Source organism: Meriones unguiculatus, chromosome 4 (assembly GCF_030254825.1).
Source record: "Meriones unguiculatus strain TT.TT164.6M chromosome 4, Bangor_MerUng_6.1, whole genome shotgun sequence".
NCBI classification, from domain to species: domain Eukaryota; kingdom Metazoa; phylum Chordata; class Mammalia; order Rodentia; family Muridae; genus Meriones; species Meriones unguiculatus.
Window position 1 is genome coordinate 89,395,455 of NC_083352.1, and position 21,698 is coordinate 89,417,152.

At 52.5% G+C, this 21,698-nt stretch overlaps 1 protein-coding gene across 1 annotated transcript; it reads left to right on the top strand.

The window, feature by feature from the left end:
* Positions 1-1,446: 1,446 nt before the first annotated feature.
* Ccdc63 (coiled-coil domain containing 63) lies at positions 1,447-21,587 on the top strand. The gene is made up of 10 exons (XM_021631389.2): positions 1,447-1,520; positions 5,997-6,186; positions 8,023-8,142; positions 9,759-9,940; positions 11,120-11,301; positions 12,984-13,204; positions 17,015-17,089; positions 19,099-19,291; positions 20,498-20,704; positions 21,448-21,587. The coding sequence occupies exons 1-10, from the start codon at positions 1,462-1,464 to the stop codon at positions 21,585-21,587; spliced, it is 1,569 nt and encodes a 522-aa protein (XP_021487064.1). The 5' UTR covers positions 1,447-1,461.
* The last annotated feature ends 111 nt before the right edge of the window (positions 21,588-21,698 follow it).

Consider the following 21,698-nt stretch of genomic DNA (forward strand, 5'->3'; position numbering starts at 1 on the left):
AGCCTGAGTTGCTGAACCCTCTCTCCAGTGCACGGCAGGGATCACAGGCCCACGCTTGTGGGTGGGGATTATGCAGATTAGGTGAGGGCCTGGCACTGATGGCCTTCTCCCCTTCCCACTCTCCCGAGTGGAAACTGAGGTTCCAGAGGACAGCAAGGACGCACCTGAGGTCCGTCAGAGGTGGGAGAGGAATCTGATCGGAGAGCCTGGGGTCTCACATAGGACTTCCCAGTGTCTGGGATACAGGGGTCCTCACAGCCCTTTGGGGCTGATGCCCCCTCACCTAAGTGCCTCTGGCAGGTGACATTCAAGTTCTGATGTAGCAAAATGGGTTTTACTACAACCCTCTGGGATCCTGACCTGAGAAGAGGGTGTTCACTACCAAGGCTGGGCCTATTTCATTTCAACTCCACTGTGTGTGTGTGACAGTGGGCAGTACTTGCCCAGCATGCACGAGGCTCCGTGTATGGTGGCACACATCCCTAATCCCAGCACTTGAGAGGTGGAGGCAGGAGGATCAAGAGTCCAAGGTCATCCTTGTCTACAGACCGAGTTTGCGGGCAGCCTGTGCCATAGGAGACCCCTGAAAACCGAAACCGCTCCACCGGGGTGCTCAGCATCTGAGGACCTTCGTGACAGGCTGGAGCCATCTGCCTAAGTCCTAATTATAAACTGGGAGAGGAAGACTGTCCAGGCATGCTTGGCTGTGGGGGAGGGGCTCCTGTCACACCCAGCACCATCTGCCATGTCCTCTCTGTATGCCAAGCTATGGGCGGAGGAGGGGACTGTGAGGAGGAGGAGAGGCCCCATGGGTCTCCACTGCCAGTGGGGTAGCTCACTTCCTTCATTCCTCTGTTCACTCTGGCCAGGACACTGCAGAGAGACAGAGAAAGAGAGAGAGAGAGAGGGAAAGAGAGAGGGAGAGAGAAAGAGGTGTTCTTGCTGCTTTGACCTCCAGGACCCAGAGTCTAAGCAGAAGGGAAGCTCAAGTCCGCCGCAATGCCACTGGTAGGTGCCGACAGCTGGTCACTCGCTGTCCCTCCGTGTACCACCTCACCCTACCCCCACACCCCATCTCTGGGCACCAGTTTCACAGATGAGAGGCTCAGCAGCGGTGACTTTCACAGTCTCACAGCACGGTAGGGCTTGAACTCGGGACCCTAAAGTACACCTTCTCAACTCGGCAGGGCATCTCAACAGCGAGTTCTACGGTCACCCGGCAGCCGGGTGTGGGTCTCCCCTACGACAGACAAGCAGATGACATCATCCTGGGGTGGGCTTCCCCCCGTCTTGGGAGCCACCTGGGAGCTTCTCTGGTCACCTGGCCTCCTCTCCCTCCATCTTGCCCAGGTGAAGAAACACAGGAGGAAGGGCACTTTAACCCTTCCAGAACTTTCTGAGAAGGCCAAAGAGCAGCTGGCTGAGGCGGAGCTAAGGAAACTGAGGCAGCAGTTCCGCAAGATGGTGGAGAGCCGAAAGTCCGTCAACTACCGCAACCATCGCATTATCAGCAACCAGTAGTAAGAGAGGCGTACTCCGGCAGGCCCAGGGCGCAGCTCGGCGGGCCCAGGGCGCCCTGGACCCACCTGGGGACCGGGGACCTTTTATCCTGCGCTCCAGCGCTTCAGGGGAGGGCACCCAGTGAGCAGGAGCCAGGGGTCTTGGGGACAGGAGTCCCCAGTCAGGCTCATTTTGCCATCGGGTACCCCTGTCCCTCTAGAGCCTCGCTGACACACCCTCACCTATCAAGCCCCGTCTCAGAACAGGTGGAACCTGATTGGCTCAAGTATCTACTCTCCAACCAGCTGTGGCAGTGATGGGGCGGGGCCGGAGGATGCCTCGTGGGCGTGGCCATCCTCCTGCAGGTGTTTCTTGGCGGTTTCTCACGCTGTCTCTGCGGGGCCTAGCCTTTCGCAATTGTGGGGAACCAATCTGTGAGCCCCTTTCTGCAAAGGCAGAAATCAGTGTCCATCACAGAGAACCTCAGGGGACAGAGGTGTGGGGGGGCTCTTTAATTTCTTATGGATCCGTTTGCTCGAGGTGAGGCTAGGGGACATCCCTGTCAATTTGTAAAAGGTGTCTTTTTTAGAGCCCTTTACCGCCCTCTGCTGGGAACGCGCTCATTATGTAGAACAGAGACTAAGTGAGACGGTGAGACAGATAGCTCAGCTTGACTCTGAGTCTGATGGCCTGAGTTCGATCCCAGAGACCCACAAGGTTAGAGGGAAAGAACTGGCTTCCATGTTGTTTCCTGACCTCCATACGCACAGTGTGACACGTTAATACTCACACATTTCATACATCCACGTGCAAATAAACACATTAAAGAAAATAGAGGCTGGAGAGACAGCTTAGCAGTTAAGAGTACTTGATGCTCTTGCAATGGACCTGAGTTGGGTTCCCAGCACCCACATCTGTCTCACAGTCACCTGTAACTCCAACTCTCACTTTCTTCTGGCCTCTGCGGGGACCCCTCCATGCCTACACCCGTGTAAATAAAACAACAGAATAAATAAATCGCTGTGCACGGTGGCGCACACCTTTAATAAAGCCGCACCTTCTTCGGGACCACCACAGAGACGTTATTAATCACTACAGCTTGGCCAAAGCTTCTGCTTCCCTCCACCTTGCTCTCAGTTTCTGTTAGCCTGTTTATGGTAGTGTATAATCTGCCACGTGGCTTGTCACCTCTGAGCCTCTTAGTCCCTCCCAACATTTGTTTCTTTCTCTGTGTCTGGCGACTCTTTGCCTGAGATCTTTCCCAGAGTTCTTATCTCTCTGGAAGTCCTGCTTCCCTTTCCTGCCTTTACTGTCGTCTGTTCAGCTCTTTATTAAACCAATCAGAAGGTGTTAAAGGGAGAGTTTACAAAATATGATGCAGCCAAAGAACAACAATACGAAAGCCCAGCCGGTAATCCCTATAGGTACAGAAACCAACATTTGAAAGCAGGTGTGGTGGCACACACCTGTGATCCCAGCACTCAGGGAGGCAGAGGCAAGTATACCTCTGAGTTCAAGGCCAGCCTGGTCTACAAAGTGAGTCCAGGACAGCCAAAGCTACAGAGAAACCTTGTCAAAAAAAAAAAAATCAACATTTGAATAATACAAAGCCAATCTTTACACGGTGCATAAAAAAGATCATCCCAACAGCAACACTTGCAGATGCAGGCGGATCTCTGAATTTGAAGACAGCCTGCTCTACACAGAGAGCAGGGCCAGCCAGGGCGACATAGTGAGCCTCTGTCTCAAGATAACTTTTAAGGGCTGGAGAGATGGCTCATCTGTTAAGAGCACTTCTGCGCTTCCAGAGGCCCTGAGTTCAATTCCCAGCAACCACACGGTGGCTCACAGCCATCTATACCTCTACTGCCCTCTTCTGGCCTGCGTAAATAAAAATTTAAAAGGAAACGCCTCCCTTTACTCAACCCAAGCCCTGGCTACCAGCCAGCTTTCCTCAGCTGAGCTGCTGCTGTTGTCCTTCTACCCTGGAAGGTCCCCTTCCAGGCCGGGCCTGGGGAGGGAGAAGAGTTCCACAGCCTTGGAGAAGACCAGGTTCAGTAGCTACACGGAGCATCCCAAACGCTAGTGAGTTGATTCTTGGTGGACACCAGGAGTGGCTCGAGGGGTCACCAGCCTCAAAAAAATGAAACGAAGAGGGTGCCTCAGACAGTGCAGGGACGGGACATCCTTGTTGTTGTCTTCATAGATTGTCCCATTGGACGGCACATTGGCTTCTGCATTTTTAAATAAAGTTTTATCGACACAGCCATGGGTGTCCTGTCTGCCATGCCTGGGCGACTCTCCCACTTTGGGATGAGTTGAGCGACAACAAGGGCCTTCAAAGCCCCCCCCTTTTTTTTGTAGGAACTGGTTTGCTCATCAAATTCTAGAACACTCTTTAGATTTGGCAGCGATGCCAACAGCTGGATGGGCACAGCTCACCTGAGGAACTTGGTGGAAAGCAGGCTGTGCCCTCCTTGGGACCAGCTGGAGTCTGAGATCAGCATTCTCCAGCCTTCTCACATGCTAAGGGCCTGCAGCCAATGTCAGGCGCCCAGACAGCGCTAGGGGTCTGCCGGAGCGCTACCTTCCATCATTCCGACGTCTGCAGCTTTCCCGGCCTCCACTGCTCTCTCGCCTCCCCCAAATTTCCCTCCCTCCCATTCAGCTTTCCTTTGGGGTGAACAGAGGAAGGGACTGGAACTTTCTGTTCTCCAGCCAGGTTGACACATTGCTAGCCCCAGAGAGAGCCTGGCCAAGGGCTCAGGGATATTGTACACCGTGGCTGTGTGATACAAACTTGAGAGTCTCGCTCCAGGCTTTGCTCACCTGTGTGCGCACGTGGAAATCAGAAGTCAACCTCGGCGCTCCTCGGGGGCCACCCGCTATTTTTTGTTTAATTGCTTGCACATGCAATTAAACTCGAAGTCTGTCCTCTTTTTTCTATGTTATATAGCGGGTAGCGGGACTTTCGGACCCATCAGCTGTATGAGTGATGACACAGGTTTTGGGGTTGTTTGTTTTTTAATATTATGAAGTTTCGTAAGTTTCGTCATTTTAGCTGGGCAGATACCCGGCAGCTTTTTGTTTGTTTGTGTTTGTTTGTTTTGTGGAGGTTTTTTGCTTTTTTTTTTTAATTTTGTTTTTTTTTTTAAAGATTTATTTATTATTTATACAACACCCTGCCTGCACACTAGATCTTACTATAGATGGTTGTGAGCTACCATGTAGTTGCTGGGAATTGAACTCAGGACCTTTGGAAGAACAGTGAGTGTTCTTAACCTCTGAGCCATCTCTCCAGCCCCTAATTTTGTTTTTGTTTTTTTCAAGACAGGGTTTCTCTGTGTAGCCTTGGACTTGCTTTGTAGACCAGGCTGGCCTCGAACTCATGGAGATCCAACCTGCCTCTGCCTCCCTGAGTGCTGGGATTACAGCTGTGTGCCACTGCACTGGTTCTCAGCCAGTTTTCCAATTTAACCTGAGTGAACCTGACACTGCTTCCTGGCTTAGGACGAGTTCTGCCTTTCTCCTCTTGTTCACCTCTGGCTGGTGTCTGGCTGGTGAATCTCCAGCCTCTGAATCTTCTCCTATTATCCCTTTCTTTCTGCTTGGAAGTTCCACCTTCTACTTCCTGCCCAGCTAATAGCCATCAGCACTTTATCATATCCAATTGGCAAGTGAGGAAGAACAAATGTTTGCAAAGTATAAGACCAGTGTCGGGCCATAGAAATAACAATACCAAGATCCAGCTAGTACTTACCTCCCTGCCGGTTTAGCCTTCAACAATCGAACAATAAAAGACATGCTTTCACACAGTGCACCCCAACACCACACATGGATCAAACTTGGGCTATCAGGCTTGGCTCAAGTGCCTTTGCTTCAAGGAGCCATCTTGCAAGCCCTATCTTTGTTTGTTTGTTTGTGTTTTTGAGACAATGTAGCCTTGGCTGTCCTGCATCCACTTTGTAGTCCAGGCTGCCCTTGAACTCATAGCACTCTGCCTGCCTCTGGCTCCCCGAGTGCTGGGATTACAGGCGTGTGCTACCATGTCCACCTCCTGTTCTGTTTTTTTGAGACAGCGTCTCTTATCCGCCTGGAGCTCCCTGTCTAGGTGATGCTGGCTGGACAGCAAGCTTACATACCAGACTTTTTGCACAGGTACCAGGATGGGCCTAAGTCTTCATGCTGACACAGGAAACACTTGACCAACTGAGCCTTCTCCCCAAGCCATTAGGTGAAGGGTTTTGACCGGCACCAGGGCAGCCTTCCCCCGAAAAGCATGCACTCAGGAAAGGTAGAGCAGGAGAGATGGAAATGACTGGGTTAGGGATATGGGGTTCCAGATCTGGGCCTGAGCGCCCAGCCCTGATGCTCACCTTCTCTCACTGGGGCCCAGGCTATCCCCCAGGCTCCCTTTTTTTTGGGGGGGGAGGTAGGGTGCCCTGTGGGTTCTGTTTTAGGGGCTACAGGGCCAAGCCAGAGCTCCCTCTCCTCAGCAAGGAAATCGAGAATCTGAAAGCTGAACAGGCAGAGATCACGCTGCTCCTGAGCCTCATAAGGTCTCCGAAGAACATGGACCTAAACCAGAAGAACTTCATGGAGCTGCGCCTCCTGCTGCAGACCAAGGGGGAATACGAGGCCCTCATCAGATCCATGAAGGCCCTGCTGGAAGAGCTGGACGGCAAGGTGAGGCTCCACTGGAAGACTGAGCAAAGGGGGACAGGGACAGCACACCCATGAGGCCCTAGGTAGCTCTCACGGAGTGTCGCATGAGAGCTCAGCTCCACTCCCCCTGCGTGTCCCCTGACACCTCAAGGCTCAGAAACAACCCCAGTATCCCTAAGCATCCACCAACACGAGCAAGCCTTGGTGCTGTAACAAAGATCACCCCTGGCTTTGAAGGATGCCAGTTTCTCTCTCCTTTGTGCTACACACCAATCACGGGTTAGTGAAGGAGGCGTCCCCCTTTTGTTCTGAAATGGTGACGGTGGGTAGCATCTCTCTGGGACATTGCCAGGTATTAGGGCAGGAGGAAAGCATCCTAGGAGGTCTCATGTTGGCACATGTCACTCTGAGCATGAGCCATTGGCTTAACCTAGTCACTCAACACCATCTGTAACTAGAGCAGCCCTTCTGGGTGATGGGGATGGCCAGGTCTTGCTGGGTCCCAGCCCTTTCTCTTGGGGAAGGGAAGGCTCACCCTGAGCTGTTGGGGATTGGAAGTACACAACTTTAAGTTTATTTGTATTTATTTATATTTAAGGTCCTGGCTTAAATATTTGTAGCCCTGGCTAGCCTGGAATTTACTCTGTAGACTAGGCTGGCTTTGACGTCACAGAGATATACTTGTCTCTGCCTTCCAAGGGCTGGGATTAAAGGTGTGTGCCATGATACCCAACTACCTTTACTCTTGTTTTTTTGTTTTGTTTTGTTTTGTTTTGTTTTGGTAAGATTTTATTTCATTTTAATTAATTATATATACCTGTGTCTGCGTGTAAGTATGTGTATGGGAGAGCAGTGACCACAGGTCTCAGAATTGGGTATTGGCTCCCCCGGAACTGGATTGATGTGGGTGCTGGGAACCAAACTTTGCAAATCCGCTGGGGACCAAACCTAGGACCTTGTGCATGTCAGGCAGTCTCTCTATCACTGAAATTATACTCCCAGTCCCTCATTTATTCAATTTAAACCAATATGGTATCCAAGTAAGACCATCAAGTAACACATGACAGTAAAGTCAAATGCATTTTGATGTTTCAACACTCTGCTCCAATGTGTTTAATACGGCCCTGTGAAATCTTTTTGCAAAAGACCCCACAGTTGCAAAAGACACAGCACCTCTGTGGAAACTAACTCCAGCTGTGCAGCACGAAGGCAGTGGCCACAGGCGGTACAGAAATGACTGGCTTGGCTTTTCCAAGAAATCTTTATCTGTGGCAACAAGCCGTGGGCCAGTCTCCAAAGGGCCGTAGTGTCAGCCATTGCTGCGGCTGGTACGGTCTGAGGCCACACACACGTGGAGAGCTGTCGCGGCTTTCGCCAGGTGCTGCTGACCAGGGTGGGGCTCTCGTGTGTGCAACCCCAAAGAGCCAGATCTGTGTGTGCCGATGACCTGATTTCCAAAGTGGGGACCAACTCCTGAGAAAGTTCCAGATGCAGCAAAGGACATTGTTTTCAGGGTGTGCACAGTGACACCACTCGGGGTCACTTCAGTGAGAGGCCCCAGTCTCATCCATCAGCAGAGAAGCTGCATGTGTAGGGAATGTCCAGACAGGCACTGAGAAGGGCTGGCGGCATCTCCAAAGCGGCTGCAGATGGGAAGTTTCTGTTCACTGGTGGGAAATTCACACTCAGAGCCAATTTTTTTTCCCCACCTCGGATAGGGTGAGGTTAACTTGAATGGGGCAGGAATCCGGGAGCCAAGCCAGAGCCTTTCGCAGGATGAGTCTCAATCTGGATTTTGCTTTAGCCCAGCAGATATTGGTGCAGCTGGATGCTCCCCATTCCCCACTTCCCTTTCAGATTCTTCAGATGGAGAAGAAGGTCACGAGCCAGAGACAGATCTTCTTGAAGACACAAGAGGCCAATAACCCCCGGAAGCTGCAGAAACAGATTCACATTCTGGAGAACAGACTGAACATGGTAAGTGAGGGACTGTTCTCTGAAGCCTCAACACTCCCCCCACCCCCAGATGACCTCCACCCCAATCCCCACCCCATCCCCACTTCTCTTCTTACCCCCACCCCATCGCCTCACCCAACCCCTGTCCCCTCGGCCCCACCCCTACTCCTCTGTGCTCCCAGAAGTGAAGCTATCAGCAGAACACACACTTGCTTGGTGCTTGGGAGAGAGTGGGCAGAGGGTACACCTCACCCCCTCACCCCGTCCCGGGCCCCAGCATGTCCCCAAGGCCGCCAGGCAGATCTAGACACCCCACCTCCCCTGGAAGGTGGCGGTCAGGCCCGTCGGCACCATCGTCTCTTATGCACCCTTAGGCACATGCACGCATGACCTCATCATGGGAAAAGCCATGTTTTCTCATCAGCCTCAGTTTGCAGTACCGGTTACTGTAAGCGTCCCCAGTTTCGGGGTGCCTTAACATGGAGTTGAGAATGTCACCCTGCACGGCTACCCTCCTGCCTCTGGTTCCTGGGTGATAGGATTACGCGTGCCACCATGCCAACTGCGTTTACTTATTTATTTTCCTTTTCCTTTCCTTCTTTTTCCCCTCCTCCCTCCCTCCCTCCCTTTCCTCCCTCTATCTTTCATTCTTTCTGGGTCTACAATAGTGCAGGCTGGCCTGGAATTCATTCTGTGACTGAAGCCGGACTTGAACTTCCAATCCTCCTCCCTCCACCTACTGAGTGCTGGCCTCAGAGCTGTGCGCCACCGCCACCCAGCTGGTTTATTTTAAATTTCTTTAGGAGCTTTCTATACTCCCATGAATAGTGTAGCCAATATCACTTTAAAAAGGTAAAGTTTTTAAAAGCTAAGATCTATTTTTTTTCAGATGTAGCGGGAAAGAGGGAAATGGGGACAAAAAAAAAAAATGTCCACACCCTGTCACGTTGATCGCATTACCAGCACGTGGTTCCCACCATGAAGTACTTTAAGATAAATGACACCTTAAAAAAATAGTTTACTTATTTCTATGTGCATTGGTGTTTTGATTACATGTGAGGGCATCAGATTCCCTGGAACAGGAGTTTCAGACAGTTGTGAGCTGCCATGTGGGTGCTGGGGATTTGAACCTAGGTCCTCTGGAAGAGCAGCCAGTGCTCTTAATTGCAAGCCATCTCTCCAGGTCCCTAAATGATGTATCTTAATTAAGGTAATTAAGGGAAGGCATCCAGATGTTTTACCTCAAAATCCTTCTGTTTCAGCTCTTAAAATTAAACATTTTCTTTCATAACTATAACACCGGAATCATACCTTACAAAATGAACATTTTGTTAGTGTTTCTCAGAACCTGATCAGTGTCGGTATTTTTCTGAACAGACTCTAGATGTCTTTTAAAGGTTGATATGATCAAGACTCCTGGAGTTTTTGGAATTCTCATATCTCCTCAATTTAGACTTAGCTGGTTTTAATGGGGAAAGACTTTGTCTCCAAAGAGATAAAGGAGACAGCACCACCATTACTATGATGATGGGGGGGGAGGCTGGGAGCTGCTGGCACTCAGTGGGCAGCAGCAGTGCCCTGATGTCCTCCCTGGCATCTGGGTATGAGAGCCTGTTTAAAGCATAGCCTCCCCACAGGTCACTGTCCACTTTGACACGATGCTGACCTCTAACGCCCAACTCCGGAAGGATATTGAGGATCTTCTCTTTGAGAAGGCCGCCTACGACCACGTTTACCAGCAACTTCAGCGGCGTCTGCAGATACAGAAGAAGACCATGACTGTAGCCATCGAGGAGTCTACCCAGGCCTACGAGCAGAGGTGTGTGGGGAGGTCCAGCTCCCAGCTCAGCACCCATTTGCTTCTCTGGAATGCCAGGGCCATAACTCACAGTAGTAGCAACCCTGGGCAGTAACCATGTACCTAGCAGGGCTTAGACACCCATCATTCTCCTTACAGCTTGAGGCCAAATAGGGAGCCCATGCAGCACAGTGCAGATGGAGCCACTGGGACTTTAGTTTTCTGTCCCATGCATGGTCCCTGGTCCTGGTCTGGGTTGTCTTTCTCCATCAAATCTTTTCTGGCACAAAATGAGGTTGTGAAGAGAACAGGCCTTAGAGTCAGATGTATCTGGGGCCGACTCCTCCTTTCATCACTTCTGCATTGTTGTAGGATCCATGTGGGTGGGAGAGAGCAGAAAGTAATCCATGCATGCAAGGGACAGGTGGTGATGAGGCTGATGGGGATGATGATGGCAACAATGGTGGTGATGATGATGGTGGTGATAATGGTAGAAATGGTGATAATGATGATGATGGTGGTGGTAGTGGTAGTGATGATGATGTTGATGATAATGGTAGAAATGGTGATAATGATGATGATGGGGGTAGTGGTGATGATGGTGGTGTTGATTGTGTTAGTGGTGGTGGTGGTGGTGATGATGGTGGAAATAGTGGTGATGATGGTGGTGATAATGGTGGAAATGGTGGTGATGGTAATGATGGTGGTGATGATGGTGGTGGTGGTGATGGTGGTGGAAATGGTGGTGATGGTAATGATGGTGGTGATGATGGTGGTGGTGGTGATGGTGGTGGAAATGGTGGTGATGGTAATGATGGTGGTGATGATGGTGGTGGTGGTGATGGTGGTGGAAATGGTGGTGATGGTAATGATGGTGGTGATGATGGTGGTGGTGGTGATGATGGTGGAAATGGTGGTGATGATGCTGGTGGCGATTATGTTAGTGCTGATGATGGGACAGCTGCTGCTGCTAAGAGTAAAAAGGGTGACAGGAAAACCACTTCCTCAGATGGTCTAGACTCTCAGCTCTGGTAGAGTCCTGAATTTGGTTCCCACCATCAGAAAAAAAAATGCAAAAAACTACAAAGAGACCCTGGTGGGCACTGGGCAGGCATGCAGTCCTCTGGAGTGGCAGGAGAAGAAGGAGAGGAAGAGGAGTGAAGAGCCCTGGCCGTTAAGCCCCCCTCCGTCTGCCCACAGGGTGGAAGCCATGGCCCGGATGGCGGCCATGAAAGATCGGCAGCAGAAAGATATCTCTCAGTACAACCTGGAGATCCGGGAGCTGGAACGTTTGTACGCGCATGAGACTAAGCTCAAGTCCTTCCTGCTTGTCAAGCTCAACGACCGTAGCGAATTTGAGGAGCAGTCCAAGAAAGCAGAAGGTACAAACCACAGCCTCCCCCTGCCCCACCTCAGTCTCTCTCTCTCAGGAGTGATGACAAGCAGAGCCAATAAAAACACAGCACATCTGGTTCAACTTAAACTTCAGGTTAACCATGAAAATGCCTTTGTTTTTTTGAGATAGGATTTCTCTGTGCAACAGATCTGGCTGTCCTGGAACTGTCTTTGTAGACCAGACAAAGGTCTGCCTGCCTCTGCCTCCTGAGTGCTGGAATTAAAGGCACCCCCACCCCGTGATGAACACACTTTTAGGTGAAGTATGTGCTATGCTGTGTTTGGGATACCTCTCTGCTGAGGGTCCTTTCTTAGCTTCAGTGAGGACATAGTTTGGAAGTGCGGTTGTGATTTGCAAGTAACTGCTTGTGCGTTTGTTTGCCAGCTGCAACCCGCAAATGTCTTTTCACCCTGACCCTCTGTCTGCAGTTTAGGGGAGACTGGAGGGCTCAGGGGTCAATTTGATGGCTTGGGGGTCTTGTCAGGACTCAGCACGCAGTGACCCTCCTAGCTGGGATGTACTATGTGAAACGGTAAAAGAGCAAAATGATCAAAGGGAAGAAAACACAAGGGTGACAAGGGGACGCTGCGCAGGTGTGTTCAATCATCATGTTTCTAGCTGTTAGCGGCTGTGCAGTGTTCACGCTGAGTATGCACGTCCTGAACCACGCCCATTCCCTCATATGCATTCTGCCCCTCCCCCACTGTCTTTTCCTACCCTCTCGATTGATGCTAGAAGTGTTTCTGAGAAATCTCGTGTATGTCTCACCCTATAAAATAAATCAAAAGCCACAGAGATTTTCTTTCCTTTTTTTCTTCCTTCCTTTTTTTTTCAACCTTTTGGGCCTTTTTTCATCCATCCATGCACCCCTCTTGCCCAATCAACCATTCAGTCATCCATCCTTCCACCCATCAACCTCCTGTCCATTTACTGTCCAGCTAGTGCAGGAATAGGTGCCCTCAGGAGAGCACCAAGAAGCAGCTTTCTTACCGTACCCCAGCTCTCGAAGAGGGTCCTGCCTTCCAGAGTGGACAGATGGCCAAGCCAAGGTCCACAGCAACTAAATGAAAGGTTCAATTCCAAGTTATATCCATTGATCTCCTAGGCTACCCCCTCCTTGTCTTGGGACGCATACATGTGCATGTTCATGTGTGAATATGTGCACAGGTACCTGTAAGCATGTAGAGACTAGAGGATAATCGTGGAGTCATTTCTCAGTTATCGTCATCACCTTCCTCCCCCTCCTCTTCTTCCAGGGTGTGCCTCTTGTTGCCCTGGAACTTTGTACAAACCCCAGGGCGACCATGTTTATGCCTCCTCAGTCCTGGGGCCCACTTCTCAGTCTTGTTTTGTTTTTGAGACCAGGTTTCTCTGTGTAGCCCTGGCTATCCTGGAACTCACTCTGTAGCCTTGAATTCACAGAGATCCACCTGCCTCGGCCTCCTGAGTGCTGGGATTAAAGACGTGTACCACCATGCTGGGAGAGGGTCTCGCGTTTGTATAGCAGGCAACTCACCCACTTTCGCAGCCCCCCATCAGCTCTTTCTGACGTGGGTCCCAGGCAAAATGGCCTCGCCTCCCGGCAGGCTTTCCCTCCCCCGCCGTGTGAAAAGGAGCAGAGTCCCTCTCCACACCGCCCTGCTCTTCCTTCCTCCCACCCGACTCCAGTTGTCAAGTCCAAGAAGCTCGGGAAGAAGAGCAAGGGCGAGAGCTTCGAGAGCTACGAGGTGGCGCACCTGAGGCTGCTGAAGCTGGCGGAGAAAGGGGACCTGAACCAGCTCACCAAGGACTTCCTGGCCAAGGAGGAGAAGAACTTCGCCCGCTTCACCTACGTCACCGAGCTCAACAATGACATGGAGACCATGCACAAGAAGACCCAGCGGATCCAGGTGCATGGCCTGCTGCCCGCCCCAGACGGCCTTCCCCGGGTGGTCCCTGATACGTCTGCCTGCGTAGCCTTGGCTGTCCTGGACTCACTCTGTAGACCAGGATGGCTTCGAACTCACAGAGATCCACCTGCCTCTGCCTCCCAAGTGCTGGGATCCCAGCTTCGGAAGGCACTTTTGGAAGTGGTTTTGTTTTATGTGTATGGATGTTTTGCCTGCATTGTATTTCTATGTGTCATGTGCCTGTGTGTGTAGTGCCCACAGAGGCCAGAAGAGGGCATCAGATCCCTCGGAGCTGGAATTCCAGGTGGTTGTGAGCTGCCCTGTGGGAATCAAATCTGGTTCTCTGCAACAGCAGCCAGTGTTCTTAACCTCTGGGCCATCTCCCCAGTTCCTCCACCTTGTCGTCTGAGACAAAATCTGTCAATGGGGTATGGAGCGGTTCTCCTCCTCCTTGGGGGCTGTTGGCCACCAGCCCACGAAGGCAGGAGGAGCAGAAGGAGAGATATAGGGCTTAGATAGTTCAAGTTTAATTCGGGAGGACAGAGGCTCTATACCCCTCGGGGAGTGGGTGGGACCCCCAGGATGGTGTACATAATTGGCTGGAACTAGGCATTTCAAGGATGCTTGATTTGCACTAAACAGCACGATCCTATCATATGAACGGGGAACACAGTACCTCATTGTCCTATAGGCACAGGGAGGGGAGAGCTAGCTGGGCGATGTGTGTCAAAGGCCATACATCAAATGTGGTTAGGGGCATCTGTGTCTAAAGACACTCTCCCGATGAAGTCAGGCAGAGAGCAGGAGGCCCTGTGGGGAGAGGGAGTCCTGCACCTTAAGCTGGGCTCAGAATAGCTATCCAGACTGGGAGGGCTGCAACCTCAAACAGCAGGGTCCTTCCAACATGGAACTGTTGAGTTATGCCATCTAGATAGACAGCAAGCCCCAGGGACCATCCTGTCTCCCCTTAGGGAGACATACTGGGGGTTACAAGTATATGCTATCACGGCCAGATTTTTTTACATGGGTTCTGGGAATCGAACTCAGACCCTGCCACCTTGGATGACCAAAGGCTTCAGAGTGGAAGGGAAATGGTTAATGCTCATCCTGGATAGGCCTGGTGCCCATCAGCATGGGTCTGACAAGCCCTGAAGAAGAGAAATCTGGCCACCTTTACAGAATCTGTTACTCCCAGCCCTCACCTGGCTCCTGGGCCTCCTCTGTCCCCCCCATGCTAACACCCTCTGGAACACTGTCCAGGAGTCGTGTTTGGGGGGCAGCTTCCCACTTGTAGGGTATGAGGAGTTCGGAGCCTATCAGGACCCCTCTTCTTGTTTAAGGTTAACTGGCCTGTTACTTCCCAGTTCTCCCGACTCCAACCCCGTCTCGCTGCAGGAGCGCTGAGGTCACTGATGTGGGCCACCACAGCCAACTTTGCATGGGTTGTTGGGATTCAAACTCAGGTCCTCACAGTTCCATAGCAGGGAGGAGCTTAGTGACTCTTGGGACTGTCCTCCTCCTGCCAGGACGGCTACCCTGAAGCCTGGCCTGCCTTCTTGCTTTGCTGTGGGATTTTTTGTTTTCGAGACAGGGTTTCTCTGTGTATCCCTGGCTGTCCTGGACTCATTCTATAAAACAGGCTGGCCTCAAACTCAGAGATCCGTCTGTCTCTGCCTCCCCGAGTGTTGGGATTACAGGCACACACCACCAGGCCTGGATGGCTGCTGTGTGTTTTTTGAGACAATGCCTCACTCCATAGCCCAGGATGGAACTTACAGCAATCCTCCTGCCTCAGCTTGGTGATTGCTGAGATTTCAGGCATGAGTCACCAGGAAGCGTCTCTGCTCAAACTAGGATTCAGATTTTTTTTTTTTTCAATGAAGTTTATTCAGGAACCTTGAACAATCATCTGACCCTGGGGAAAGCCAGCCCACAGCTTAAATAGCCTCTGGGTAGCCAACCCCAGCATGCCACGTGGGCAGGATTCAGATTTTTAAAAGAGTTTTTTTTTCTCATTGCACACCCAGTTCACCCCTACCTGAGGACAGGGTCACAGGCCCATACTCTCTCCTTAAGACTTGTTCAGTAACTGTAGGCATCTAAAAAGCAGAGCGTTCCACATTTGTGTAAGCCACTGTGGACCCGGAGTACACAGCCAGTGCCCCCTGCTGGTCACCTGCAGCATTACAGGAAAGTCTTTGTGGTCCAGGCTGTTCTGGCAGGGAGTACATCCCTAGTCCCTGCGGATGCAGATTCAGATGAACGTGAGGAGCTAGTGCTGCCCGTGGCTGAATAGGAAATGTCCACAACGCACTTGTCCTTTGAGGGCTTGGGGTAAGATAGACCTGCCCTCTGTTGGCCTCAGTTTCCACAGCTGTACTGTAATTCTGTTTTGTTTGTAATCTTGGTGTACTTTGAACTCTATTTTATTTAGGTTTCATATACCTCTTTCTCCCTTCTCCACCCCAGTCCCTTCCAATAGTCCCTTCTCCTGCACTGGGTAGGAGAGAAAAGAAGTTAATGGGGAGAGGGGGTGAAGGTTTCTTAGCTACTACCTGCTGGTTAGGGTCATTGGATTCCTTGTGGAAGTCCAATCTTCCTTTCAGGATATCTCCAGCTTCTTCTCATCAAAGCGCATCAACAGCAACCAGGAGCAGCGGGTGGGGGAGCAGCCGCTGCCTCCTTTCTCAGAGCCCCCCAACACTCTCTGTGGGCCCTGGCATGGATTCCCTCTCCAGACTGTTCAGATGTAGACTGTCTGCAGCCCCTCTCAGATCCTGCACCAGGCAAATAGTCTGCTGCTGTGGCCATGCTGAGTCAGCCCCATACCCTACACCTGGGGCCAGAACAAAACCATGTTTACATCTGCAGCACTGTAATTTAGAGTTTGGAGCCCAAGTGTCTGTTGGGGAATTTCTGTACCCCGGACTGCAGATGTCCAGGCCTGCCCCGCACCCCTGCCTCTGAAGATGGCCTGGTAATCAGCATTTAGCCATTTGGGTGGCCCTCCCCCGCCCTTTGAATTCACCCTCAGGGGGCAAGCTGTCACCTCTCTGCAAGGCTGTGTCCTCACTGGCTCCTTGTGCCGGACTCATCCATTATCTCCCTGTGAGATGACACGTGAGGATGGGGAGTGCTGCCCTGGGCTTGGACTCACGGCACTGGCCACAAAGGCTGGGTCTCTGGGCCCACTCCAGACCTGGCCCATGGGATGAGCCCAGCCTTCTGAGCTAGCGACCAAGACTCCTGGATGAGTCTCGGGGACCCAGGGCCAGCACGGCAGCCACCAGTCACACGTGGCTGTTTACATTCCTTACGTTGTAATTCCACAGAAACCCCAGCTTCCCAGTGGCTGGGGCCGTCTTTCAGGTCCTCAGCACCCACGTGTTGCTGCTGGCTATGGAATTAGTGTGAGGAGAATTGAAGGATGGTGATGGTTGCCCTGTTCTAGATGGTTCTAAACCTGTGGGCCGTGACCCTCTCACGGGGTCGCCTAACACCATCGGAAACAGATTTCTGTTACCACTCACAACAGGAGCAAAATTACAGTTATGAAATGGCAACAAAAATAATGTTATGGTTAGTGGGGCCACCGCCACATGAGGAACTGTATTAAAGGGTCGTAGTGTTAGGAAGGTTGAGAACCGCTGCTCTAGGTAGTTCTAGGTGATTCTCGGGGGGGGGGGGATGAGGAAAGAAACTCCCAGGGAACAGGACGGGTAGGAGGCGGCTCCCTGGAGTTGGGCTAGCTTCAGTGGGGTGGGGCATCTTCCGTTTTTTCCCTCACAGCTCCCCTTCTGTCCTGAGCAGGATGACATCATCAACCTGAGGTCCCAGCAGCAGTCCTCCCACGAAGGTACCCGGAGCTTCCTGAGACAGATGGAGGTGAGCTGGGCGCAGAGGGAGGGACGGGGGCCGCCTGCAGCTGCCCCTCACCTGTCGGGTGGCCTGCCCAGACACCACTGTGCAACCTTGTCCCTGAGGCCTGCTTATTATAAAGACGAGGCCCTTTCCAGGAGGGCGAACCCAAGCCCTGGGGCTGCAGTTCCATCCTGACACTTCTCTGCCTTGGTTTCTCCTTTTGTGTCTGCCTTGGCCCAGCTCCACTGCTTCCCACAAGACGACTGTAGACCAACCTCCTACACGCTCTCCTTCCTTTTCTCCCGCTCCCTTTCCCTCTGTGCTCAGAATCAAGCCTAGGAGCCTCCAGGGTGCTAGGTGTGTACCCCACCACTGAGCCACAGCCCACACCCCACATGGCAATGCTACCCGGGCTAGGCGCTAGGCAGCAGACCCCAGGGTCTCTCTGTGTAGCCCCGGCTGTCCTGGAACTCTCTCTGTAGAGCAGGCTGGCCTCAGACTCCCGGAAATCTGCCTGCCTCTGCTGCCCAAGCACTGGGATTAAAGGTGTGTGCCACTGTCCTCCCCATTCTCCCCCCACTCCCTGAACAGGTTCTCACTGGGCAGCCCAAGTGGTCTGGAATTCACGGTGTAGACACGGCTGGCCTTAAATGCACAGAGATCCTCCTGCCTTTGCCTCCCCAGTGCTGGGATTGAAGGCTTGTTCCAGCCCCTCCCCCACTGGTACCCTGGGAGCTCATTTTGTTTTGTTCTGTTAAATAAGCAGAATATGGGCACATCCAGGGTGGGAGGGTGGGAATCATTGTGATGTCATATGCCACCTATGGTACATGACCTTGGTGTGTGGCTTCCATGCCAATGAGGCCTAGTGGCAGCAATATAGCAGCCCTGGACCCAGACACTAGGAAGAAGGTGAGGGAGGGTCGACACAGCCACACTGGCTGAGTCAGGAAGCCCCATCTGCTTCTTGGGACACTTGGAAAGTGACTTGTCTGGTCACACTGCCACCCCAGAGCCAACAGGTTCTGTCATGACAGTGTCAGGAGAATGAACAGCAAACGCTGGGCAAAGATGAATGCAGCTTTGCTGGCTGGGCTTGGAGTGCATGCCTGTGATCTCCATACTCAGGAGGCTGAAGCAGGAGGATCCAGGCCTCAAGGCTAGCCTGGGCTACTCCTGTTCAAACTGGTGGTCCCTGTCCCTGAGCCAGGTCTTTTATTTGTTCCTTGGGACTCATTTCTACCCTGCATCTTGACCTAGGCTAGTGGTGCCATTCTCATCTTGACCACCAGGGGGCAGCAAAGCTCAGGCTAACAAAGAGCTGACGGCGCTCAGAGCCGTGGAAGGGTTGGGGTGCCCATGCGATTCAAGGTGGTCCCCAGCCTAAGTCCCACACCCTCCTCTTGGGGCCACCTAGAACCCCAGACTCTTCCCTGGGGTTTTGACTAGCAGGCCCTTCATCAGGTCTCCTGTCTGGCTCTGTGTTTCCGATGTTTCCTGTCTTCATGGAGTGATGGTGGCAGCCAGGGCCCTGTGGAGGGTGCAGGGGAGCCAGAGGAGGGGGTGTCCTCTCCCAATGCAGATACCCCAAGCTGGAGAACCCATCCAGGAGCCGTGGGCTCTCAGATGTATCCACCCTGCTGAAGGCTGTCTCCACCTGTCCCCTCAGAACCCTCCCACCCCTGACTCTTCTCCTCCCTCCCCAGGAGCCCTGGTTAGCACTCAGAGCAAGCACTCGTTTTTAAGAGCGGGTCTCGTGTACCCGAGGCTGTCCTCCTGCCCCTCCTGCCCCCACCCGCAGAGAGCCAGGATTAGAGGCGTGCAGGCCATACTGGGTTTGTGCAAACTCTCTGCTCATGGAGCCACATCCTTAGCTCTCTGTTTTTTTTTCTCAATTTTGTTTGATGACGACAGGAAGCGCATTCCTTTGCTGGCATACCTTCTGGGGTTTGCAAACCTGTCTGGGGTCCCCCAGTCACCTGAACAGAGAGTCCTCAGCCTCAGGCCGGACCTGGTGTCTGTCTGCCCCCCAGGAGAAACTGAAGAAGACCACTGAGGAGGCAGATATTTTTGAGAACAAATACAAGGAGATTAGCAAGATCCTGGACCATCTCAAGAGCTCGGTGGAGAAGCTGTTTAAGAAGACCAACTGTGACGCCACGGAGATCCTGGTGAAGCTGGGTGAGACCGGGAAGATCACAGACATCAACCTCCAGCAGTACTTTGGTGAGCTGAGCTGGGGCCCGCCAGCTCTCCAGAGCTTTTCCCAGCGCGTTGTGTGGCCCGGTACAGGGGCTCTTGCTTTGGCTGCCAGTGAGCGCAGCCGTGGTGCGGCCTGCCCGGGTTCACATCCCGATTGTTCGCTTACTAGCTGTGTGACGCTGGCCACATTCCCGGCCCTCTCTGTGCTTGGGTTCTTCCACCTCTGAGGTGAGGGTGAACTCAGGAGCTACCTCGTTGGCTTGTGGGGGGATCAAATATGGGGTAGTTGGTGATAATGCGGGAGAGGGATTTGGGGAAATTCAATTCCCTTAATAAAAACCAACTAGAAGAGAGCTCTCTTACACATATACACAGACACTATACATCTACATGCACTCTTTCTCACACACACTTACATGGATGCATGTAGACACACATGCACACAAGGCACCCACAGAAACCCTGTACACATTCACACACACACACACACACACACACACACACACACACACGCTCCGTATTTGAGCCTCATGTTTTCTCTAAGATTAGGAAGCAGGCGAGGAGGGCTCCCACCGAGCTCATCTAGACCTGTGTTTCTAGTAAGCCTTGCCAAGGCAATAAGGCAAGAAAAGGATCCTTGCCGTGGGGCCTGGCGGGTCGTGCATGCTTATTAAACTGTCTTTTGCATTTCTGGGTTGGGCTTCCGCTTCCGGGTATAGAGTGGACGTGGCCCCCCAGATCCTGGCAGCTTGGCATGAATGGCGCCCACCATTCTTAGAATTTAACCCGCAGGGGCTGGAGAGATGCCCAGTGGTTAAGGGTGTACACTGCTCTTGCAGAGGAGCCAAGTTTGAATCCCAGCACCCATACCAGGCACCCTGGGCAGAAGGAATGGCCTAAACGAAGGCCTAAAGGTCAGGCTACCCCTGGCTTTTAAGTTATAGCGAACACTAGTGTGGGGCTTCTCACTGTTAGCACCAAGAGAACCTTTTTTTGGACTCTGCTTTAAGAAACTGTCACGCGTGGTGGTACTCTGAACGCCTTAGACCTACTGTGTGGTCCCCTGAGCAGCTCTGCTTATGTGCCTTGAAGGGTTGCGAGGTCGGATTCTCCCAGCCGGCGGCCAGGAGAAAGCCTGGGAACACCAGCTCCTCCCATCCCTCCCGCCACAGCAGCCGCCGCCCCCAGGCCTGCCGCTGCCACCTGCCTCCTGAACCTGTTGTCTTCCAGCTATCATAGAAAAGAAGACCAACGACCTGCTGATCCTGGAGTCCTTCCGGCGCATGCAGGATGCCGAGAGCCCTGATGTGGACCTCCCACAGCCCTTTGTCAACCCCTTCTGGGGCGGCTCTGCCCTCCTCAAGCCCCCGGAGCCCGCAAGGGTCGTGCCGCCTGTGTTCGGGACGGCGGACTCCTTCAGTGAGAAATTTGAAGAGGGTGAGTTCTTGCTCCCTGACACCCAGGCAGGCCACTGGGTGGAGTATTTCAGGGAGCCCGGGTCCCTGCAGGGTGGCCAAGCCGCCACCACCCTCGTAACTCCCATGAGTAATCACCAAACTTCAGCTACTTGTCAGAAAACACAGGCGGGAAAGAGATGGTTGTGGAAAACCTGAGGGGCCAGGGGCGAAGTGGGCTCCCATCCACTGTGGCCCCAAATCAGAAACAAGCAAAGGGCTCAACACACATGTGCACACGGCACACACACATACTCAAACACACAAACTCACTCATATGTACTCACACACCTACACCCTCACACACACATAAACATGCACTCACAATTTACTCAAAAACACGCACACTCTCACACATACTCATACGCACTTGTACACATTCATAAGCATACATTCTCTCTCTCTCTCTCTCTCTCTTTCACATACACACACACACACACACACACACACACACACACACACACACACACCCCTCTACATCCAGGAGTGCTATACAGCCACTGAAATGAATGTCTGCCTGGGTAGCAATGGCTTGGCAATCAGACAGTTTCGTCTGTGGTTATGAAACCGGCAGTGTCTCCCACCCTTGACCGGGGGTTCCCTAGGGGAGCTCTGAAGGGCTTTTCACCCATGCCCAGCCCAGCATGGCGGAGTGACCTTTCCCTGGGAAGGCTGTGAGCTGGGCACCGAACTCCCAGTCCCTCACAGAGCTCTGTCCTGCTGCAGTGGACCATCCTTTGGACCACAGTACTCTCCGGCAGCTGGTCTTAGAGAACTACCTCCAGAAGGAACGTGCCAAGGACCCTCAAGACAGCATATTGGAGAAGGGGGACGAGCTGAGGCTGAAGAAGAAGATGATAGGCTGAGCCTTGGGTGGCTGTGCTCCACACCCAGAGAGAATAAACATTTTCTTGCTGAGCCCCAGGGCCTTTGCATGTGCCATGCCGAGGGGCTTGGGGGGTTGGAGACCAGCTTTG